Below are 25,920 nucleotides of genomic sequence, written 5' to 3'. Positions count from 1 at the left end.
AAGATTCCAGGTAAGCATTGTGTGTTGTTCACCAAATAAATACTCTTTAAAGAATTATTTTTTTGCTACCCCAACTGTCTGAAATACAATCAAATCAAGTAACTTAAAACAATTTCTCTAGAGACATTATGCTTGTGTTCATGGTAAGAAATATCCACCTAATATTTTTGTGAACACCTTGGCATAATAAATACTATTATTTGGAAGACTATTAGGATTATTCCTATATGATGTCAAGACTGGACATCATTTCACTATGCACTTCCTTAACTTAAATGGGCATAGAAATACACACAGGTCCAGCACATGGAATTGCATTATCCCTTATGATGGAGAGTTCCATACTTCACATTCCCGTCTTGCAAAATTACATGGTGCTATTGCTTAATATTTCTCTGATTTTGCAAGTCTAGACCATGCTTTAAAGTAGGTAACACTGAGTACCACCCAATATTGTTTATAGAAAATATTTAGATAAAACACATGTCTAAACTGCCTTAGACATGATACAGTGCAGAAGAACCCAGAGTACACTTGCTCCTTTCCATTGTGGCTTGCACTTGGAGACAAAAGCTAAATGCTCTAATTATGTTAGTCATTCTGACCTAACTATTAAGGTCAAAATAAATGCAAAGGGATCATTTTCATTGGTTTAATGTTAGTTTTCATTCACCATATGATTATAAAACTTTCAAAGTGTTGTTTCCATCCAAGCCAACATTCATCAAATGTTGCTAAAGAATAAATTGTATAGCTTAACTCTTCTTCCAAAACCAGCTCCTTAGGAACACTTATCACCAAATCAGATGGAAGAGAGTGACAATCTGATGAAATAGCAAAACAGGGAAAGATGTGAAAAATATCACTGTTTGTGCCCTACAAATACATAATTATTATCTTAAGAAAACAGAAGTATATGTACTTTTTAAAAACAAAACATTCTCCTATATTTTCTTCTTACAGAAATTAAATCTAAATTCTATGTTTTGGGCTGAGCTATTCAGTAGCTTGAAAAAGCATGAAGCTTTTTCACTCCTCAACTGTCTTTTTTATAAAGTGACTTTCCATAAGAACTGCTGGGAAGCAATTGGCAGCTCTCTTTCCACATCATCCATCCTTGTGTAGGACAACACAACTGTTAAATTTCATTTTTCCTGTTAGAAACTCATCCCCTGGTGGTTTGGGTTCAGATATGAACTTTCTGAATGCAGCAGCCCCTTGACAACTGCCAGTCTGTTGGTTATTGCACTGATCCATAAAAATATCTCTTCTAGCTGCTTCAAAGAGTTCAGGCAGGGTTTAGAGATCCTCAGACACTGCAGAGAGCAGCTCAGACTTCTAATATTTTACCAAGGTTTTGCACTGCCTACATGGGCTCTGTCACACAGGTCCTGCTGCTGAGATCTGAGGAAATGGCCATGCCTGATTACATAAAAATCTTCATCACTTCTGTTAATTCATTTCCTCAGGTTTGCTTACACACACACACCACCAGATCTGGCCATCATAAATTGTATTTGTGCTGGAAATCTACATTAATGCAGATTGCAGAAGGTACTCAGTGCTCCATCCACATTTGTGTCAAATTAAGACCCAGAGTTTCTGTTTGCTGCATGGACAATTGTCATTGCCAGGTCTCTCCCCAAAACTCCAATGAGGGCACTAACAGGGGAAAGGACCTAAATGCAGACTCTGCAATACCTCTCAAAATACTTTCCTGAGCCTTCTCATTAAAAGCAGAATCATGTTACAGCTCTACAACATCTGTAGGCATCCAGAAGCTGACCCAAGATTCCCTCTTATTCTTGGCTTGTTCAGAGGGAACAAGATCTGCTCCTCTCATCAACCACGTTGACTGTAGGTAATGTTAACAAATCAAATTGTTCAGTTGCAGTGTTTGGGAAGTTCACAAGAGTGGAGGACATAAAAAAACCCCAACCAAAACCAGGGTATTTTATTATACCTTGTGGTTGAAGAAAAAATTTGAACTTTGGTTAATAATTGACCAAAGCACTTTTAGTGAGGGTCAGGGAGGGAAGATTCACCTTTCTGCAGCTGTTTATGTGAGTGCTTTACTTTTTAAAAATAAAGTTAAATACATTCTCTGCTTTCAGAAGCTATTGCCGTATCCTTAGCTACCACTACTACTTAGCAAACTTCTGCTAAAGACATTTTTCTGTTTTGGACTGGAAATTCTATCCAACACTTTACATGATATTAATCTAACTTTTCTGAGTGGCAAAAGAGAAAGGCAAGGTTACATAAAGACAATTCAATGCAATTGTGCATTGACCATCATTAAAATCAAACTTTCACTGCCATCTATAAAACCACTGATTAGTTTGGGCACTAGGAAAATTATAACTAATAAAATTGTAACTTCTCTCTTCTCTTGTTTCTTGCTTCTGAAATCCTACTATTTCCTTTATACTTATGGCCTTCATATACTTCTGCATTGCTTTTATGTAAATTACTAAATCCAAATTCAGAATAAATTTCCTTTCCTAAAATCTCTCAGAAATTGGACAATTTCTTCCTGATTTTTAGGAGCTGAGGTCCTGTTCGGTGGATTTTGTTTGATTTTTTCCTATAATTATTTCTTTGACATTTACTATTTTCTAAATGCAGATATTCTGAGGTAAGCAGGATAAATGCCAAACAGAACAGTAGATGAGAAGAAAATTACTCCAATTTATGACACTGGAGATGGACTGCTTTTGCATTTTCATCAGCTGAGAATAAAGAATTTATTTGGCTGCTCTGAACAATGGATTTGCAATTTGCATAGAAAAAATGATGGCAAAACCTCAGAACCCATCAGTGTTTTACCACAAGATCAGTTCTATTACATTTCAGTGAAGGTTCAAAGTTGTCTAAAAAACCCATTCTCTTCTTTCCCCAACCATAAATGTGTCACTTGAGAGTTCAACATCCAATAGGAGCAGTATCTGACACCAAACTAATTTTAGAATATAAAGTGCTCTTCACCATATTGGAATACATATAATTTAAAATAACTGTAAACCTAAACTTTGGAAAAACAGAAAATTCAAGCACTAACAAAAAAGCATAATTTGTAATTGAAAGAAAATAATATTTGAAAGGAAAAAAACCTTTTTTTTTGTCTTTCCAAAAAGAGACAGAAATTACTAAGTTTTATTTCCCAAGAGAATTATGCCACTTTTATAAAGAAAATTACAGTCACCACAAATTGCTCTCAACAATTCCAAAGCTTCTTCATTTGACCACTTGAAAATCAGAGTTCTTTAAGATTATAAATATAACTTTTTATAACTCTGTTATTACGTACTGTGAATGGGGAAAGGGGGCCAATCTTGTGGCCGTAGCGTCGAATGGCCTCTCTGATGTGGCTGGGCTGGATGGCATCACTTTGAGCCTCCATCCCACAGGCTGCAGTGCTCTGCAACAGAAAAACACATAAATTGTTACTAAATCAAAAACACACAACAGACCTACAGTGCATAAAGTATGAAAATAAACCTTCATAAAATGGACCAATTTTTTTTTTTCCTGAGGATACACATCATTGGTGCCACACACTACATCAGAGAAAAAAAGCTATTAACAAATTAAAGAGGACTTTTACATGAACTTTGCTTAAGAGACCCAAAGAACACCATGTTAGTCCTTTTAAATCTTTCACCTAGTGCTGCTCTGTGTTGCAATTGCAAAGAGTAGAAAATGTTCAAACTAAAATGAAAGGGTCATATAAGTCATACTGCAATAACCACAGAAACTATTTTTAAAACATTTCAGGCTCTTATTATGATGTCAGAGGGTTGGGGAAAATATTGAACATGCACCTGAAGTGGAAAGCAATCTGACACCAAAATCACCATTGAAGAGTGTCAACTTGAAATTTGAAGCCAAAACATGTGACATAAGGGTGTTAGAAAGATATAAAAAATTTTTAATTACCTCAAACTGGAAAGTTTTAAAATTTCAAGTGACTTTTTTAATTATGGACCCTGAATATGTAAAAATAAGAATTCACTGCTATTTGCAGATTGTACAACAATTTTCCTGGGATTTAAGAAGAAAAAGTTACTCTTTTCTCCTTGCTAGCCAACTTGAAATATTGATTTAGGCTCCACCTAGACACAACTGCTCGCCAGAATCCAGCTGACTTATCTAATGATGGCTGCCTGGCAATAAATGAATGAAAATTGTATTAGTGAGTGCACTGAGAATGACAAAAAATTTAATTATACACTGAAGTTTAATGTACACACATCCATGGCCCCCTCATACATTCACATCATATCCTAATGCTCTCAAACTTGGGATGTTTTTTACAAAATGTTTTATTTTCAAGAGCGCTGAGTCCACTGGAGCCTGTGAGTACACACACAATTATTCCTTATATGATGGCAGATTCTTCTCCTGCTGATTGACATCCATAAAGGGAATATGAAACTCAAATATTTTCTGCTGGACTGGGCCTTCATGGTATTTTTCACCAAGTTAACTTGTTTGCCACATTTACATCCAGTAGATACCTAACCAAATTGAGTAAGTCCTGAGAATATTTAATTAAAACTGTGCACTTTTTGGAATATGATTATTTTCAAAGGAATTTAGTCAAACACTAAGAACTTAAACTCTCAGCATCAATAAAATATAATGCATCAAAAACTACACCTCCAGCTAAATTTCTGTTCTTAGGAATTATAATGAAAATCAGCCACAGGAACAAAACATAATAAAATATAACATAAAAAAGGAAAAGGAAAAAGAAGAAGTCTTTCCAGGATTCACTAAAAGCTTTCTAACCACTGTATAATAAGGCCAGGAGGAAGCTGAACACTTCAGAACTATCCACAGCACTGATGACAGAAGGAGAAAATACATTTTTTCTACCTTATCACTGTAGAAATCACCAGTTTTACCCTGAAAAGTGAGTATTTTTTAATAATAAAACACTTGATAAAATCCCAAGTCATTTCACTGCTTTTCAGCAAAATGAGCACTGCCATCACATTTCTTCAAAACAGCCCCAGGTGACCAGCACAAGTTTTCCTATCCAGTTTTTTTAATCACATTGATTTCTCTTGGGGGTTTTAGGTACATATATCCCTCTCAGAACACCAAGACTCTGCAACAGCAGACAAGAATTGTAACACATATTGCATACTCTGAATATGAAACACCCCTGAATATTTAGCTTGAATGCAAACAACTGGGATAAAAAAGAAGCAAGTCAGGCAAAGTTGTTAAAAGCAGGGGTGGCAGTCACCTCAGGCTGCTGGGATCAGGAAGATCACAAGCACCTCTTTGCCTATTTTGCTTGTATTTTATTAAAACCTGTGTTTGCTGCCCCTGTCAGAGAAGGGGATGATCATTTGGGGTGGTGACAATTGCTGTGCCTGTAGAGGAGCAGGTTATCTTAGAAGCACCAATTGTCACCTTAACAAAATTCAGTTTGCAGACATTATTAGGAAAATTTAGCATAATTCTGATAGAAAAAAACCACCAAACCACACATTTGGCCCTGCAATAACAATGGCCATTAATATGTGATACAGGTATAAATTAATGTTTAAGACAAGGCACATTATCTGCTGTGAGGATGGTGAGGCTCTGGCAGAGGTTGCCCAGAGGAGCTGTGGATATCCATCCCTGGAAGTGTTCAAGGCCAAGCTGGATGGGGCTTGGAGCAACCTGGGATAGTGAAAGGTGTCCCTGCCAATGGCAGGGGGTGGGAACTGGATGATCTTTAAGGCATCTTCCAACTCAAACATTCTGTGATTCTGTGATGATTTCCTGAGAATGTTTTGGGGTTTTTTTATTTTTCATTTTTCTCCCCCAGGATTGTGCACCAAATACCTTTTTTCTTTTCCTTTGTTTGGATTTGGTGGAGTCCTGTCCAATTCCACCGTTCCCCAAGGCTCCTGAGGGGGTTTTCCCAAGGTGCTGCTGCCCTGTTGATGCTGGTGGGGTGGGTGTAGGGGGTGGTGTGTTCTCAGGGGAGTCAAGACTGGTCTTCACACTTGTAGACTGCCCTAAGAGATGTGGCTGTAAAAGCAAGATGTCAAACAGCCACAATAGAAGCAAATCACAAATAAACCCCACGCCACCTGTTTCCTTCTTAGATTCCCTGTTGGAATAGATGCAACACAGAATTTGGTTTTTTTTCATTCTAGAAGTTACTATATCTGTATAATATCAATAAGTGCAACACAGTACTTAGTGCACTTGCCAATTTTGAAAACTTTAATCTCCAAATCTGCAACAGAGCCTTAAACACAGAGAGATTAAATTTTCACCCAAGAAAAAAGGATTTTTATTTGATTATAAAGGCACTACTAAGAATTTAACATTTAAAATTATAATTTAATATCTTTCCATCTAAATCCATAACTTGAAAGTTCATAAATTCCGTAACAGGAGTCTGTATCAATACCACATTCAATAATGACAACTATGGAAGAAAATACATTTACAAGCAAAACATAAAATGCATTAATATGTGAAAAAGCAAGTTTTACCTCTGTAGAGTTGTGGTACTGTATGAAGGTGGCAGATATGGCATGACTGAATGGGTCACCAGCTTTGGGAGTCATGTCCTGTTTAACCAAAAGGGCCAAGTCCACCAGCTGGAGGGGCAAAACAGGTGGGGTTACTGACATGGTACTAAAATGCCATTGTAACAATGGGAGAGTGAAGGCTGTGGGTTGAAGCAGAATATTCTCAGTATTTCTCAGCTGAAAACAAAATTATTCACATATTTCAGCCAAAGGGCCTTTCTCTTCCACTTCTGTAAATATGTGGAGCAATCTATCTACCCAAGAGGGCTCGGCTTGGCACTAAGGTAACATTTTGTTTTCCAGGAAATCCTTCTTTCTAATCCAGTTGTGCAATGGGACTGAATGAGCCTCAGTGCACTGCCAAAGGTCACATAGCAAAGTGTGTGGTTTCAGTTTGGACTTAAAAAAGGTTTGTGCAGGACTCCCCTCTCTCCTGCCATTATAAAACATTTCTGTTTGTGCATGAGATGGATGAACACAGCACAGCACACATCTGCCACACAGCAAATTGAAAGACAGCCTGGATTTTTGAGCTGGTCTCATGGAAGGTGTCCCTGTCCATGGCTGGGGGCTGGAACTGGATGAGCCTTTAGGTCCCTTCCAACCCAAACCACCCCATGACTCCATGAATCCAGTGAGCTTGGACAGCTGAAGTAGTGAGTGTATTTCTGAAGGGGCTGACAACCCAGACCCTGAGACTGAAGTGCCTCCAAGAGTAATTAATTCATTTTCACTAGAGTTCCATCAGTCCCTTACCTGGGCCACAGTCTCATATGCTAAATATGCCAAAATCTCCATTGCAACTGCATTTGGCTTTATTTCCATACTGCTACAGTCCAGCCAGTCACGGAACTTGGATGCTTTCTTTGCTGTCAGTTAAAACCATAAAGGGAAAAGAAAAGTTAATGACAGGCCAAAATAATCCATTCTTTTGGGTCACAGAAATACTGCAAAACTCAATCAATTAGTGTGAGTGTGATTTGATTGGCCAAAGAAGGAATTATCAAAATGGAACCAGTGGGGAAAGACTGTTATTTCATACATTTTGGAGACCCATAAGCACATGGAATAAAGAGAAAAAACGAAGATAATTGATCACACAGGAGATTTCAGAACAAGGAAGGGTCAACCTCAGAGGAGTGTGGACCAGACAAGCTTGCTTTAAAATATATTACTGTAAAATAAATAAAATTATTACATCACATCTTTGATGAATTAAAAAACACTAGAAGAAATCAACACAAATGTGAGTCCAGATAAAATTGATATAATTGTATTAACAATAGCAAAGACAAATGAAGGACAGAAGAACTTGGAAGTCCTGGTGTTAACTTTACAGGGCTGAGGTGTTCACAAGTGAGTCAAAATTATTCGTACAAGAGTGTTTTTTAAGTGTGCTTTGGATATAAAGAAATAAGGATAGATGTAAAATCAACATTCATACAAGAACTTCACACCAGTAATGGGTGAGATCAATTCAGAAAAAGGGCAGCAAAAAATAGGGGATACTGAAATTTAATATTTGCTTGGAGAGTAAGAGGAGGGAAAAAAGAAGATGATCTTACTTAGGTCAGTGGTGGACAAGATGATCATAGAAATCTGTGGACATAAAGGAGCTACTGAGACAGAGATCTTAATGAGGGCTGTTTGTGAGACAGGACAGCCAAAATGAAGTAAATACAAGGTGGAAAAATCATCTGAAGGAACAGGAAACAAATCTTTGAAAAACAGTTTTCAATCAGACTAAAAAGCTACAGACAAGTCAGGTGTTAAACAGAAAAAAGGTCAATGGAAGGCTACACTGCATCACTAAAGAAAGAAAAACAAACAAACAAACAAACAAACAAAAAAAGATAGAAACACAAGAAGTGTGAAGGTGATAAAATGATCACAAAATGTTCTGTAGAATTTAGGTTCACAATTCTGTAGTACTTGATCCTTTGAGAGACCTTTACTTTTGCCTGTCTTTAAAAGTGCAGAAATACCTGGAGCTGTGATTATTTATATATATTTTTAGAACAGGTTTCTTGAAGTCCCTTCCAGGTTCATTCTCTTGTGACATGGTTTTTATGGACTTGTATTACAGCAATACACTTTGTTAAATGTAGTAACACAATCAATTTTTACTGAAATAAATAAGTAAAAAAAGCCTTTGGACAAATATTCTCCATGGCCTTCAGTATGTTCTGTCTAATTGAGCTCATTTTGTGGAATTGAATTTGTGCTCATGTCTCTCTTGGTACTATTTTCTAACCACTGTAATTCTCTTTTTCTCTAATGACATTAAATGTCAGTGAAAAAGAACCGTATAGACATGGTCATTTAAAAACACTGTGAAAATAACACTGAGATATTTTTATAGATCACAATCTCTTGGTCAGCAACATTCTATTTTATTTTGAAAATTTAAGATTTTAATTTGTTTTGTCTCCAGATGGCAATTTTGGGGTTTTAAAAATGACTTTATCACAAACCTCTCATTTCCTGAAGTCACCCTAATCTGAAGTATCATTCATCTAATTGTTCACAGATGTGTGATGCCAAATTATAACTAAACATAGAAAACATATTGAATTAGAAAAAGAAATGCTTACAAAACATGTTTTCCTACGTTTGCTGATGGAGAACAGTATCTCAAATGCAGCATTTATTTGCCTTAAATGAGTCACTTTTTCTTTGAATTTAAAAGGAAGAACAAGATAAGGTCTCCTTTAACGACACCACTGTGTTCAAGTCTGTGTTGTAGGATCATGTGCTGTTTTGTCATGATTTTTACTGGCTCATTCACCTCCTTTTCTCTGACATTTGACCTAAAACCTTAGTCATCACTTAACCACTTCTGTAATGATGTTTTACTACATGATCAAGCCCATTAATTTACAGCTCATTATAGTTGTGGCCCACAAGTACTTCTAGTAAGTTGGTTTTCAGTGCTAGTAAAGCCCTAATTCTGTCATCATGTTATTAGTGTTGGAATGGCGTATACTGATGAACTTGGCTAATGGTGAATAAATTCCACAGCAGGAGCTTACAGCTTAAAATAGAAAAGACTCTTTAGTAAGTTCTTTGTGTCTCTGCGGATCGGGAAATAAAAGCAGAACTTGCTGCTCTTCTCTAATTTTAGAGGCATTCCAAAAAACCTGCAGCCATGAAACTTTGCTAATGTGCTGACTTTAGCACCACCACGACAGACTTTGGGCAAGTGTGGTTTTAATCCATTAACTCCTCACCAGTCCTGTCTTTGCAGTCATCCCCACCAACTCAGTATTTGAGCACATAGAAAGCTTGGTAAATATTCAAATAAAATACTCTGCCTGACGGCCTGAAACTGTGCTAAATTAACTGTTCCCAGGAGTTACACAGACAAAGAATTTAAAGTTTTATTACTGTGGATGAAACAAAAGCGCTTTCAAAAAAGGTTCTGGTGTGCTCTCTATTAAATGAAATAATAATCAAACATTTTAATATAGTGCAGCCATTATAATACTTACAAAAACTCAATTGCCGACTTTCACAGAATTCTGCGTACTGGACTGAGTCCATGGCTCGTGTTTGTCTTTCTGCTCTCTGACAAAAGAGTAAAAGTACATGATGTACCTTAGTCCAACAAGACTGCATTCCACAACAGAAATTATAGCACCAAAGAGCCCTTGCCACAACCTTGAAGCAACCCTCCCAAATTAAACATGCATTGAACAAGTCAAGATGCAGAAATATAAACCACAGATGGGTTATTAGTCTTGTGAGTTAAATTTCCCAGAGGAGAGTGTCAATGCCTATTTTCAAAACCTGCCTGCACACTGCTCACCCAGCCCAGTGGAGAGGGCTGAGAGGAGAGAGGAGCTGAGCACTGCTGCCCTGACCAAGATGCACGTTTAAAATGAAGCACATGAGTATTCTGCCTGTGTGTTTACAGATGACCAGAAAAGTAAAATGTTCCCCATGGACCGTGGCCAACACATTCTGCACTGAGAAGAACTGAACCTGTGTGCTTCAAAATTGTGAAATTAATACATTCCATCACACTGATGTGTCAGACAGAGAGGGGCACTGAAGTGTCCCTTCCCACACTCAATACATAGTAATGTATCTGTTTATTTTTTTTTTCACTCTCAATTTATGCCTCAATTTTTATACTTCTGAACACTTCAGGAAAACAAAGGAAGTTAGATTGAATTAGAGCTTGTGGGACAAAAAATATCTTCAAATCTTCACTACTGCATTTAAGAATGTATTTCACATGGAGTCCAGTGACAAGCAAAAGAATGAACCTCAAAGGAGTCAAGTTACAAAACCACAAACACTATGCACACCCTCCCCTCCACATATACAGGATGCTGTAATTGAATCATGGTTGAAGCAGCACTGAAGTCCATGGCTAGGTTTGAGCAGGTGCTTGAGTTCTGTTAACTTCAACAGAGCAGGGGTGATTTTCACAAGGTAAAGATTTGGTCTCCACAAGAGATTAAACCCTTCACATATCAGAGGCAGGAAGCTGTATTTAGATTATAAAGAAGGATTGTCCCTGTCAGAAGCAGACAGCTTAGTCCAATCTCTCAATCAACCAGATTGTTTTAAACAACAAGGAAAGGAATATAAGTGTCTGCCAAATTAATTCAATTAATAAATCATCACACCTGAGCTATCACTACAGATACAAAGTGATGTCAGGAGGGGCTGATGGCACTGAGACTGTGCTTGTGCAGTGAGCCCATGAAGCTCAAGAAACCACACACAAAGAGTGAAAAGTACAGGTGTGCTCACACCCAGGACAAAAACACAAGGGAAAAACCACACACATAGACAAGAATTTTGACACCCTGAACAATTTTATACCTGATTAAATCAAAATCGCAGAGTTCTGAGTTCTTCAATCTGATTTAATAGAAGACAATAGGGCTATTGGTAAGAGTGTGTGTGTGTGTGTGTGTATACATATATATATATATATGGCTCCATGCTATACAACCTGCATTTGGCTTTAGCAGCTCTCAAATCAGGGGAAAAAGCAATTAAATAAAATTAGCACTTAAAATTCACAGTTTCTCTCTCTATTCTATGCCTTTTAGGTCACTCTCCTAAAACCATCCAACACTTCACTTATGAGATTGGTTTCACAGTCAACGTGTTCAATTTAGCTGTAAACTAAACCCCAAGCTGACGAGGAATACACCTGGATTGTCCTTCCTTTTCTTCTCTACCCAGTCAATAATTTCAACTATATTTGGATCTTTAGTCACCATGGTAGAAATTTTTCTACTCAGGCATTTTCCACTTCTCCTATGCATGGCTCTGGCAAACTGACTACATTTTTAGGAGCTGCCATTTCATATTAGTAAAAATTTTCAGTTAATCCATTCCAACAAGATGTTAAGTCTAAATTGAGTTTTTATTCCTTTAAAAATAATTTTCACAATCCATGCTGTAACTTCAACCCATTACAGAACTCAACTTTGCCCCTGAATTAATTCAGCTATACTTTTGAAAACAGAAGAAATCACAGAGATAATCTAATCTGAAGTTCTGAATAGCACAGGACACTTCTCACATAATACATCCTAGAAACAGCAGTCCTAGAATTCCTCATGTACTTTTACTTCATGCTTTATAAAAGCCTCTAATTTGGGGTTTAATTTTTCACATATTTAAGAGATATCTTCCTCAATTAATTTTAAAAGCTAGTTTTTTTTGCAATGTGGTTTAAATTCTGTAATACTTTTTTTATTTTTCCTGTTGCCACCTACATGTTAAGCCATTGGCTATTACCCTTCACATCCAGCCCTCCTAGGGATTAAAAACCCCTTGAAACAAGAAGGAAGGCATGGAAAAACAAAATCATATGACATGGTAATGTAAGGAATTATTCTTCAAAGTCCTACCTGAGATGATAAAAAAACCCCAACATGTAGAAATTTGACAAGGATACTTTAACTTTCACAGGCATCCCATAATGTAATATGGAAACAGCAAAACCAGATTAATCCCAAAAGCAGTTTTATCAAATTAAATGATTCAGCAATGGCTACTCTCAGCAAATAGACCACAAAGCTCTGAAAAAGCAGACTGTCAAAGGCTACAGGTTTCATTATTAGTATTAAAAGTTTCTTTTTAAGTGAAGAATCTCAAATGTTAAAAGAAAGGTGCTGCTGAGGGATTTTTCCAACAGGAACTTCATTTCTCTCTACAAATTGTATACAGTAGTTGTCTAAACACTGGATTTAATGTTGTTCTTATATACTAAATACATACTTTCATTTGCTTTCTCTCTGTAAAAATATTTTTATTTAGCAAAATTACTTACATATATGTGAAATAGAATTCTTTTCTTCCTTCAATTCTCTCTTTAAAATAAATATTTCTTAAAGGTGGATTCCAGTATGATGCTCTAAACTGCCACCAAATAAAATAGTGTTTGTCATAAATAACTGGACTTTACTTCTTTTCCCAATTCATTTTAACAAAAGAGCCCTCACATAATGGCACAGAACCTCACAGTTTGAAGGATAAAGACAAACATTCCTTTAGTCTTCCCAGTTTTAGAATAGTCTGTAATTAACCATCAAATGCAGCAGAAAAGAACAGATGAGTGGCACAGCTGGGTCATCTTTAAGGAAACACCAACCCAAAGACATCTTTTTCCTCTTCACTTCTCAAGACCATAAGCAGTATTTTATTTTCTTTCTTCTGTATCATCCCAGCTTCGAAAAATGAAGCGGATACAACAAATGGCAGCAATGGCACTGCTCAACTGGTTTATCCAAAGAATTAAAAATAGATAGTTTTTACTCCCTCTCTAGTAGTACTAGTCACTCTAAGCAGTTAAGAAGCTGAGTTATGTGCTGTACTGCAGAGTTAAAATACTTTGCATGCTTTCCTTGGAACATGCTGAAGGATGCAGTAGATAGGACCTGGCACAGTAAACGTCTGCTTAGTCTTCCAAAAAATGTGGTGCATTATATCTTTCTTTCAGCATAAAGAACTAAAAAGGGAAAGGAAAGAAAAAGGTAAAGAGTTGCACGTTGTCACCTACCATCCAGGATGAAAAATAATCTTATTTTTATTCCATTTTGAAGCTTTCACACTTGACATACAAAGCTTTTTGTGTGGGGGGAAGAAGGCAGGAGGCCAAATGTTAAATTGCTCACCGACTGCTCTGTGTTTGGAGGAATTGTGCCCAGGAGCTGCTAAGCTGGAACATTTGAAAAACATATGTGGCACGGCTGGACACCCCTGTGCTTGGCAACAGTGTTGGGATGAAGGTGCTGGCTTCCCAAACTCTCACATACTCATCTTGTGGAGTGATTCCTGATTCCCTCTGCTCAAGAACTCTCATTTCAAAGGAGCCAGGTTGCTACCCCAGGGAAAACCAAAGCTGCCCTGCAAGGGCTGATATTGCCAGAATGGAATGATAAATAATTTATTTATTATTTAGACTAGAGAATAACAGGGCACTGTGTGCTGTGCCTGACAGCTCTGGGGTGGGAGGACAAAAACTGCAGAGTGGTCAAGGCCTGAATTGTTGTAGGGCAATGGAGGTGTTCCAAGGGCTGGAGCACCTTTCCTATGGAGCCAGTCTGGGGGAGCTGGGGGTGTTCAGCCTGGAGAAGAAAAGGATCCATGGAGACCTTAGAGCCCTTTCCAGTGCCTAAAGGGGCTCCAAGAGAGCTGGAGAGGGACTTGGGACAAGGGATGGAGTCATAGGACAAGAGGGAATGATTCAAACTGACACAGGGAAGGGTTAGAGGGAATATTGGGAAAGAATTCCTCCCTGTGAGGGTGGAGAGGCCCTGGCACAGGGTGCCCAGAGAAGCTGTGGGTGCCCCATCCCTGGAAGTGTCCAAGGCCAGGTTGAGCAGCCTGGGAAGAGGTCCCTGGCCATGGCAGGGGGTTGGAATGAGATGATATTTTAAGGCCTCTTCCAACCCAAACCATTCTGTGATTCTGTGAAAAATTACCTAGATAAAAAAACCCCAAAACCACAAAAACCAAAAACCACCAACCCCCACCCCCAAAAAACCACCAAAAAAAACCAACCCCAAAACCTGAGAAATCAAGCACAAGGTAGCTCAACATTGAAGTATTTAAAAAATATGCTGAAATCACATTTTTAGTCTTCTGAATTTTGACATTATCTGAGGATTATCACTATATGAAGACCTCTGTTACACAGAGGAAGAAAGGTATTTACTGTTCTGAGAACCCCTTGAATTGGTAAGCAAAGAAAAAAAAGGGGGGGGGGCGTTAAGAGTAAGCATTTTTGAAGTCTAAGCTTACTCAGAGTTTTATACAGAAAATAAAAATGTAATTCAGGGAAAGATCAATGGTTTTGTAATGTAATACTTGATTTGGTTATAAAGTGCACACATCCAGGTTATTTTTGTCCCCCTCTTACAGAACATACCATACATTCTGTAGCAGCTGAACAAATCTGCATAGCAACTTAGGGCCTTTGATTTAATAAAGGCTTTGAGTGCTCATGTGATTAGAACAATGTTCCCAATATTAGAAGAAAAGATTAGGTCTTTTTCTGGTACATCAAGTTGATCTCAATTTTAATGTTTTTTCACAGTAAAAACAGTTTTCTTTTTTTCTCCACAGTATTATTAGTATAATTCCCTGCAATAAACAGAGTTTAAGACCTTAAACAACCTTAAAAATCTCAAAGTTTACACAGATTTTAAGGATCTACAACTGCAAATGACAAGAAAAAAAGGGTGAATTATTAAATATTAAACAGTAATTGAAATATACTTAAAAATTTTAATCTTCCTTATAGAATTTCTGTCCAGAGACAAAAGATGGAATTTACTTGAAGAGCTAAAGACCTAATTAGTCATCTAAAGTCCTTTTATTTCAAAAAAGACATTAGACACTTTCAGTGAGTAACTTCATCCTGAACTCAGTGTTTAAAATATGGAACAAATGACATCTATGAATTTGTCTGAAGTTCATCAGCTGTGGCCATCAGTCCATCAGCAATGGAGCCCAAGGGATGCTGGATTAGGTCTACTCTGCACAGCCCAGGCATCCTCAGAAAGCCAAATGAACCCTCCTGTGATGAGTGAGGGGTGAGCACCACCAGCACCACCAGGGCAACACCTTCCATTTCAGGGCCAAGCAAGGGCCAAGAGTAAAGAATGACTCAGTAAATTCAGTTCCTGCTCTGATCTCCAAGCAATTCAAGAATAAACAAGGGCAGCTTTGTGCCCAGCTGAAAGTTAACTCCATTCATCTCCCTGGAACTATGGGACATGTAATCCAGCAAAGTATGTGCAGATAAGTGGGGGGAAGGGAGCTGGCAGGACTATTTAAGATTATGAAAAAATTGCAAGGGAATTGTGAAGAAAGAGAACAAATGAAATTGCAGAACAGACAATAACAAAATGAATGGATTAATTCCCAGCAGTCATGATCTCATTTCTTAAGGAATAAATAAAACTGACCTCCTGACAGGGACTCACTGCCCCTGTCATACTTTGCCCTTGAACATATGCAAAATCTACACATACAGTATTTATTTGAACCAGTTCCATATCATATCCAAATTCCTTGTCTAAATTTATTACTGATAGTCTGAAATGTGGGGCAGGAACCTGGAAACAAAACATTTCCATTTCATGGAATACCTTTGATTTCTACAGGAAAATATTTTTTTCTTCCATAATATGCATCATCATGAATTTTGTTAAACTATGTGTTAAATTTATGGCTATCTTCTGTCAGTGCTTTCCAAAAAACATAAAATAATTTTGGATAAACTATGCTACCAAATGAAAAAAGTTATGTGGGATATATTGATATATTAATATATCAAGACTACTGACTTCCCTCACTTTTCTGGTTGAGGACATTGTAGCACTTTCCTGTGGTTTCCATCTGGCTGTACATCAAAAACTTTACATACCATGTTAATATGAGGATACCTTTATATCTTCTGGATAGCATTCTCTGAAACCTTACCCTGCCTCTGTATCCATTCATGAATGAGGTTCATATAAACAGCTTTAGCACCTCACCAGTAAATCTTGCAGTCACCAAAGCAGGGATCACTGCAAGGCGTGGGAGACACAGACAGCAAAGCAGCCTCTTTTGCATCTTGAGCTTTAAATTTTTTCTCTTAGTGGCAGCCAAAATCAGCCATCACATTCTATTTTTTAATATTTCCTTTAGCTGACACACTGTTTGGACTTGTGGCCAGAAACTCAAGGAGTGGCTTTTGCTCCAAGGCTGTTTATGGGGCAAAATACAGGCAAAACACACCTCACACACTTCCTCACCGTCCTGGGTGTGGGAGAGATCTGTGAGATCCAGTCCTGCTCCTACTGATCCAAGTGGAATGGCAGGAGGTGAAGGGGGTTGTTTCAGCCCCAAGTTAACCTGGCAATCGATCCTAGACATGCTCAGTTTAAGTGAAACTCAATTCCCAGACATATTCTATCTGTTCGCCCAGCTACAACATGGCCAGAATTACTCAAGTTAGGGCCACGACTTGTTCAGAAACACATTCAGTAAAGTTTGTAAACTGAGCAGTAGGGAAGTTTGGGAACAGCTGGGGACTACCTCTCTCTCACTCACTGGCTTCAACTGGTAAATGCAAATAAAAGAATAAACCTAATTAAAAAAAAATTGCATGGCAAAACTCTGCCCTGTTAATTGCCATTATCAATGCATCTTTCTAAAAAGACTTCTGATAGTTTCACTAATATTAAATTAGAAATGAAAGGAAGTCTTCAGGAGAATTGTTCTCACACTCTTTAACTTGAAAAGGACATGAACCCAAGGTACATACTAGTAAGAAACATTTGTGCTGAAATTCATGGTCCTGTAAGGTTAACTCTGTTAATCAGGTGTGTTGACAGAGACTGTGAAATGCCCTCCTGAAACTTCATTTTAAAAAGAGGATCATAAGAAGATTAAGGAAAATTTTGACTGGCAGAAAGCAGAGTAAAGAAAGACCATATGAAAAATACATATGAAAAGACTGTATGAAAAATACATATTCTTTTGAATAATCTTATTAAAAATAATTATAATTATGTCTTTTCCCTTGGTCTTAATAAAACAGACTTGTCTTATATTCATTCCCAGTTGAACAGCCAGTTCACACAGTGCCTGCCTTTCTTTCATCATCCTGCACAAGAATAATTGTAATTATTCTTGTGCAGGAGATTCACAAGCAATATAATGCTACAGGCATATCCATGCAGGCATGCTTGGCAGGTGATGCTCTTTCAGTCAGAGAATGAAAAAGGTTTATAATTAATGGGGGTTTTTTGAGTTAGGTTGCATCTCAATTTTTTTTTAAAGACTAATTTCCAAAATAATGGCAAAACATACACAAATTAAAAAGACACAAAATTTTTGCTATATTTATAAGTAATTTGGTGTGCAGTACAGCAATCCACTTGTTTAGCCAAGATTGGGTCTTTCAACTTAGAGGTGAAGTCCTGATTCTGTAGTGTCCCCTGCAAAGTTTCATTTAACATCAATATCTGTAGGGTGCCACCCTAAAAACACCTCCCCCAATTTAAGCTTGCACCTAGAATACATGAATAAACAGTTTAGCTCAGCCATTTCCCACAACAAGTCCAAATCTATCAACATTTATAATGAAATTGTGTAAGTGTATTCATGAATGTCTGAGAGGAAAACATAAAAATTAATTAATTAAACCTAAAACACATGGTACCAAATACTCATAAATGTTCTTTCCTTGGCATATGACTGGAGAATGCAAAATTACTCAGATTTATTTTGTGTGGTAGAGTCTGGTGTAACCAGAGAACAATACAGAGTGGTACTCAAAAATGTATTGCTTCCTTAACACGAGAAGTATAGAGACATTTCTCAACTTGTGGTATTTACACCACTGACTCTAATTCTGTGGTTGGGGCTTGAGTCTTTTGGAAAAGCCTTTCTAATTTGATAATTGCAAGACATGGAACTCCAGATAAAAATCACATCTTGAAATTCAGGGAATAAGTGAGTCATACACTGAGCTAAAGAGGAAATGCTTCCCTTAGAAAAACAGTGACCAGGAGGAATTGCTTGAGATGTGCATGTCTCCAATAAAAGGAGGATGTGGACTTGCTGGAACAGCTCCAGAGGAAGACATGAAGATGCTCAGAGGGCTGGAGCACATTTCCTATGGAGCCAAGCCGGGAGAGCTGGGGGTGTCCAGCCTGGAGAAGACAAGGCACCAGGGAGAACTTAGAGCCTCTTCCAGAGCCTAAAGGGGCTCCAGGAGAACTGAAGAGGGACTTGGGACAAGGGATGGAGGGACAGGACAAGGGAGAATGGCTTCCTACTGCCAGAGTTAAGGGTGAGATGGGATATTAGGATGGAATTCTTCCCTGTGAGAGTGGTGAGGCATTGGTATAGGCTGTGCAGAGAAGCTGTGACTGCCCCATCCCTGGAAGTGTCCAAGGCCAGGCTGGATGGGGCTTGGAGCAATCTGGGATAGTGGAACGTGTCCCTGTCATGGCAGGGGGTTGGAAATGGAGGATCTTTGTGACTCTGTGTTTCTCAAAGCAATTTATAACAGAGAGATGTCTCAGCTCTACTGGCTGAAATTGGCTGCTCTTTGAACAGCCTTTTGAACAGTCCACACTTCCTGACCTACAAAAGAACCGGACTCAAAATTCAGAACTCCTTCCTGGGTTCTGCTACTAATTTGACATCCAAGCATGGCTGAGTGCAAACGGAGGCTGAATTAATAATATTTATTCTCATTTCAAAGATGACATTTTATTTGATTGATCCTAAAGTAGCACAAAGCTTGTGTGTGGTGATGCCACAATGCACCATAGCTGTGTGTTCCCAGCTTGCACAGGCTAGGGGAGAAAAAAAGCACAGTCAAACCTCACAATGTGCCAGGTATGAGGAGTAAGGAAAGGAGAATAAAAAAATTATTAAAAACTTGCTGTCTGAAGTGATAGGCTTTGAACATAAGCATTATGCTCTTTTTGCTTTTACTTGGGGCTCCCATCACTGAGAACAGAACTTGGCCCTGACATGAATATTTCCTTTGTCAAAAGTTAATTGAAATATTGAATATTGTTATTTTTTAACTATGCAGAAAATTCTATGCTATTCATTATTGTTTCTTAATTTCTTTAAATGCAAATTTGTCTTGACAGTAGCCTTCTGAGAATTATCTCCACTATATACAAGAGAAATAGAATCATAATATGATCATTTTCCCAAAGGCAGTTCGTTTAATTGGCAAATGCTTCTTTTTTTCACCCTACTTTCTCTTTTCTCTTTCTAATGTTAGAGAGAAAAAAGGATAACATGAAGATTCTGGGGTTTAACAACATGGTTTAGCATTTGGAATTAGCTAATTTAAACCATCAGCTAATTTGAGTAATTTAGAACAATCTATTTAGTTAGTCTCTTATACAGTGCCCATTGATAAATGTACCACAAAATTATTCAGCGTTTACATAAAATCAAAGAAACATATGCTCTCATTAATTCAAAACAATCCCCACCATCCAAAGCTACTAGAGGAGTTCTCTTATTAAACATCCTCATTCCCTTCTTTGGAAAAAAAACAGGAAAAATGGAAAAAAAAAATTTAACTGCATAGAACTTTCACAGCAATATTTAAACCAGTTACATTCCATTTTGCATCAGAAGCAGAACTGAAGCTTCTCAATGAAACGTTAGTGATATATTATTTAAAAGCAGAAAATTCAAGATTTTAATTCATGAACACAGATTTTTTTTTTTTTTAGTTGGATAAGATTGGAGCATGAAAGTCAAAGTCAAACTCACTGACTGGTGAAAAACTACACAAGCGTAGGCTGACATTCTGTAACACAAAGAGTAAAGTAGCAAACACAGTTTTTTAATAGTGACCTCCCTATGAATTTTGTCTTAAATAATCTCACCCATTTCATGGCAAAACAAACCAAAAAGTTGTTTGGGGAGCTTTACTGAGGCATCCCAGCTCACCATTGACAGAAGAAATGGTTCAGCATATCCATGGTCTCTTGCTCTGCCCGGCCAGCATCACTTCCTATTACAGACCCTTCATGCATTTATTAAAATGAGGTACCATAACAATAGTTTTGATGCAAATTTCTTTTTTTTTTTAAGTGCTGAGATGAGGGGAAGGAGAGCAAAGAGCATCTACTGTATATGGGTTCATTACCATTAGCTTCACTGATAGTTTAACCTGTTTCCTAATGAAAGCAAAAAACCCCCACCGTGTCTCTATTAAAAAGCCATCAGATTTGGTATCCTGGTGACACTTTAAAGAGCACATTATGTGGGAAAACAAAATAAACATTTACCCTGGCAAATGGAAGTGAATTTGGGTTTTGACATACTTGGCAGGAAGGTAGAATTATATTCATGTCAAGTATGCAGAAAAACTAATATAATATTTAAATATTTGCTTAAGTAATATAGAATTTAAACCAATGTTACATTAGAAGTAACATTTTTGTGAAATATTTTAAAGTTTTTTAGTATTGGACATGCCATGAAAGTAATACTTTCAGCTGAAATTTCAGCCTTCTGCAGCCTTTGTTACACTCTCCCTTCACTTGTAAGGTGGGAAAGAGCCCTCATCTTCCACTGACAAGTTTTTATTTATATTTCCAAGACAAAGGCAGTTCTTGTGCTGATGGTTTAAACTGATAATGAATATATGCAGCGTTCCAAAGAAACAACCCTGGAGAATCAGAATCTTACAAATATTGATATAATGAACTAATGTTAACACCACCTCAGCTCAACCCTACAGCAGACTTCTACTGTTCCATACATGCATGTGATTATTTTAAACATCCTTTAGTTTGCAACAAGACTTGATTCAGTGAAGACAGATCTTTGTATCCCTCAGAAAGTACCTGAATGCCAATGACCTCTGAAATTCTCAGATACACTCAATAACGCAGCACTAATTAATAAATAGAGCTGGCTATGGGATGTTAGTTTTAGTTCCAAAAGTAAGGATTTTGATGTACTGTCTAAATATACAACTACTGGACCTTCCTTTTTCTAAATTTGAATTCATATTAGCTGCACATACCCACAAAAAATTTTACCAGTGCATCACAACTATAATTATGAAATTTCAGGTAGAATATTCTGATTTACTAAGAGTATTTAAAAATATTTATTTATGATTCTACAGTTTATTCTATTCCTTTCATTTATTCTATCTATGACTCCATAATTTAAGAAAAAGTTTTGCCTAATTTTATATCATTTGAAGGCACATGCATAATTAGAAAATATCTTGAAACATTTTTAAATTGCCATAATATTATAAAACTCAGAGCAATAGCACCAGTCTTCAGTGTAATTGCACACTGTAGAATTACATGAATTTAAATCACTTTAAAATAATTCATTTTAATGAAACCTGATTTGTAAATTTAATTATGAGCTATTAAACTAACTGCTGGGATTTTCAGTTTTTCTAAATCAGCACAGCCTCTCTGAGCCCCATCATAGGAGAGCAGTCACTGCTTTATTTCTAATCATCAATTAAAAGTGTCATAAAGAGTATTCAGACAGTAAAAAAAAAAAAAAAAAAGGAAATTTGGGGAATTTTAGTTTTCTTCTTTCTAATTTGCAGTGTCTGATACACAATTTTTTATGCTGCATTAATAATGGCTCTTGAATATAATATTCATTCAATCAGTCAGTACAGAAATAAACATCAGGACACAGTTCCCTGCACACATTCTTAAAATTGCTTATAGTGAAAAGAATCCCTTCCAAAGGAGTTAGCACCTTTCAATTCAGCATGCAAAATATTTAGTCAATTCCAGAAGGGGAGAAGAGATACCATATAGAAAGAATTCTTCTTTTTTATTTTTTGGTTCTACTTTTATGCTACAGTTGGTTTTTTAAAGGCAGAAAGCTTTGAATTCAAGAACTTTGGAAGAATTCCTCCTGAAAAAAAGCCCTGGCTTTTTTCAAAATCAGCTATATAAATATTAAATACATGCCACAGTTAAGATTGATATTCCTGTTGATGGTCACTGAAAGCTTTGTAAATTTAATGTGAAAACAGAAATTATTTCGTTTTTGAGAGTCAAAACCTGTTCCCATTTCTAGGGATTTCTGACATCTGTTTAGATTTTTCCTGGATATCTAGGTTAACCAAAATGGAGGATTAGGGAGTTTTAGGGAGGTGAAGAGGTTCCAAAGTGAATCAAAGATCTATGAAAAAAAGAAAAAATTAAATAGCAACATAGCCTTACTCAGAAGAATGCAAAAATGTTTTCAGTTCAAAATATTACAATTAAAAACTAAACATCATTAGGATGCAAAGAACAGTATCTTTAATACCAAGATTCTGAGGCACAGCTTGGAAGATTGAAGTGTATTTAGAATTAAAGGTGTAGCAACACGAACAGCCACGGTCTAGCACCAATTACTTGACTGTGCTGTTAGAAGCTGCCATAGACTCTCATGCCATCACACATCCTGGAGAAAAATTACTCTTCAATGGTGGTACCTTGAATTTCTCAGGGTTTCTGAATTTTTCTGACTTTTTTTGAGTCAAATTTAGCATCTCTCAAATATGCCACTGCCTCTGCAGCATTTTTGTCTCTTCTTTTAAAATACCAGGGTACCAGGACTGGCAAGGCACAAGAGCCATCTCACCAATTCATTCCGCTAAATTCAGGAAGCAGAAACCAGATCTCTGGCCTTGAGGTATGTCAAGAGTTAACTCCCCTTTTAAGAAGGGTGTGATTAGTAGGTGAAATCTGCCTGACTTTAGTATATCTGAGGATGCTATTACAATTTTCAGATATAAAATAATTGGCTGATGATACGAGCTGACAGCTAATACATCTACAATAAACACAAAAAAAGTCATTTCCAAGCGGATGTAGGGAACGTGTTCCGTTTCCAGACTGTTTGATATGGTCTGTGTAGGAGTGAGGGCTCAATACCAGATGCTGGATGTTCTACAAGCTTTTTCTGCAGATGTCTGCAGCCTGAGAAAATCAACAGTGCTTTGAATAACACCCCCAGTAAAAGCATCTTCTTGTCAGAGTCGCTGTATGATATAGGATATGGATCCCACACAAGTGGATGAACTGATTTTAAATAATACCATCTGACAATGGGGGAGAAAAAACTCTCAGTAGGTCTGACAAAGTCCTGGAAATGGCTGTTAGCCTTGGGAAATAAAATCCAGGCCCCTGACAGAGACTACCCGTCCTTCTTTTGTTTGATCAAATGGAAACCCAAACTTAATGATTGCTTCCGAAGTGCCGGAGGCAAAGTTTCAACAGCACTTAAACACTGCTACCAAGGAGTCCCTGTCCCTGCCCCTCACATGTGCCACTCAAAAGCAGAGCGTGGAAAAGATGTTAAGGAATTATCTGAGAATAAAATACATGCATCAGTGTATTTTTTGTATGACTACTTTGCATTGCATTCTTGTAGAAATGTCTTATAGCACACCAGGAGTGTAGCACACACAATACAGACACCAAAGAAGATCCTGTGCTCTTCCTCATGCCAAAGAAATTCCAAAAGCCTGCCACTATCTCCATAAAAAAGTTAAGAGCTACTTCTGAACACATAAACCCACACATTCAACTGTGGCCCCCTACTTCACCAAGATCTTACTGAATTCACATGAAATATTATCTAAAATTTCATCTCTATCTAAAGTCAGCATTTTTGCTAGTGACAGTATATTATGGTCTTGTCCTCCATGAAAATTTAGGTCTAGCTGTAGATGTACTTTGTCAAGCCAAAGAGGGAGCAATGGCTAATTTTTGTCATGTTTTAAAGTTATTTTAATGCAAAACCCAGATTATTAAAAGGCCGAAATATTGATTACAAGAATGTCTGTAAGAATAAACTCTGCATATGCACTCCATGAGGGCTTTATGTAAGGTAACGACCTGAAAATGAGATCTGCTACTGTTTTTCCTCTTTATCCAAATGAAAAGAACCTTTTCTGACCCATTTAATAAAAGTATATACCTGACTAGGTATCTTCAATTTTTACAAAGATGGGAGAGCAGAAAGAAAGAATAGAGAAGACAAAATTTAAAGTTTGAGGGGCTAAAGATCCAATGGAATCATGCTGCCTTGGGTCAAGTGCATAACCTATGGCAGCACATTACTCGTGCTGTTCTGCGAGAATGTTGTGGGTCCTTTTTCTGGTGGATTGGGAGTGGATGCATCTCCCATTTTGCAACATGCAGAGCTTAATTGTATTTTACCATTTCAACAGACACTTAGGAAGCTTAAATCTTGCTGCTCCTGGTTCCTTTGCTGCACCAGATGTGTGAAGCTCTCCCCAAGTGCAATTTTGCACAGCAGCCAGATCATATTCTTACGGAAGAATACAGCAAGCAACATTATAGATAAAATAAACCACAGTGACCGAGACAAAATGAAAGACAGAAAACCCTGTTCCTTATGTACATAAAACATCTATTCCAGGAAATACCAGCAGCTACAGATTACAGAAAGTGCAGAAGCTGGAAAGTCCAATTATATGCTACCTAGATTTTTAAACAGTTCTTAGAAATCTGAGATGGTTTGTCATCTATTTGCTTTATAAAAGCTCTTCTATTTCCACCCCATCAGCCATTTTAATATCTGAAATGGAAAACTTCAGTGCAGAATCCCAGGATGGTAGAATAATTTAATCCAGAAAATTTTTGGGCCTTCCAGAGATCTCTAGTTTGACTCTGCTCAAAAAAGGTCCAATTAGATCAAGTGGCTCAGCACCTTGACCAGCCAAGTTTGAGGTACCTCCTAAGACGGAGACTTCCTCATCCTCTCTGGCCAACCAGTTCCAATCTTTGATCAGAGCAGTTTTTCTCCTATTAGGTATCAGTTCAAGTTCTGTCCTTTACCATGCACATCCAAGCAGGGTCTGGTTCCATCTCCTCCTGTCATTAGTTGGAAACAGCAATGAAATGTCCCTTTTGCCTCCTCTTTTTCAGGCTAAAAAGCTTTTGTCTCTCAGTCTTTCATCATATGTACCCCCTATATTTCTTGGTGACCCTCTGCTTCAGTATTTCAAAGTCCTTCTTGTATTTGGCAGCACAAAACAGGCCACAGATTCCAGATGTGGTCTCACAAGTGCCAGATCATGGGGAATCATTGTTTCCCTTGACCTGCTGGTAACCTCTGCTGACACAGCCCAGCACGTGGCTGCCCCACATGCTGTACCCTTGCATGGGGTTACAGCATCCACATTTACTACTGCTGACCTTCGTGTCAGCCTATTTCTCCAGCCTGTCAACAAGGTCCTTGTGAATGCCAGGCTTGCTTTCCACACATTTGACTGCTCTGGATTGTGACTCAGTATTTATTTGCCATGAAATGAATTACTGCTTTTATTTAGCTTATAAGATCCAGCAGCTAA

The 25,920-nt window shown here is 37.4% G+C and overlaps 1 protein-coding gene across 2 annotated transcripts in view; it reads right to left on the bottom strand.

Annotated features, from left to right (window-relative positions):
- SUPT3H (SPT3 homolog, SAGA and STAGA complex component) overlaps positions 1–25,920 on the bottom strand; it is a 256,306-nt gene that overhangs the window by 46,320 nt on the left and 184,066 nt on the right. For both annotated transcript variants that reach the window (XM_036380725.1, XM_036380726.1), the window contains exons 7-11: positions 10,040–10,115; positions 7,305–7,417; positions 6,510–6,617; positions 5,848–6,036; positions 3,311–3,421 (exon numbers count right to left, since the gene is read on the bottom strand). In XM_036380725.1, the coding sequence (XP_036236618.1) occupies positions 3,311–3,421; positions 5,848–6,036; positions 6,510–6,617; positions 7,305–7,417; positions 10,040–10,115 (597 nt within the window). The remainder of the gene's footprint in view (positions 1–3,310; positions 3,422–5,847; positions 6,037–6,509; positions 6,618–7,304; positions 7,418–10,039; positions 10,116–25,920) is intronic.

This window comes from Molothrus ater, chromosome 3, assembly GCF_012460135.2.
Source record: "Molothrus ater isolate BHLD 08-10-18 breed brown headed cowbird chromosome 3, BPBGC_Mater_1.1, whole genome shotgun sequence".
Lineage (NCBI taxonomy): Eukaryota > Metazoa > Chordata > Aves > Passeriformes > Icteridae > Molothrus > Molothrus ater.
The sequence above is the reverse complement of the archived record's forward strand: the minus strand, read 5'-3'. Positions and strand labels throughout refer to the sequence as shown.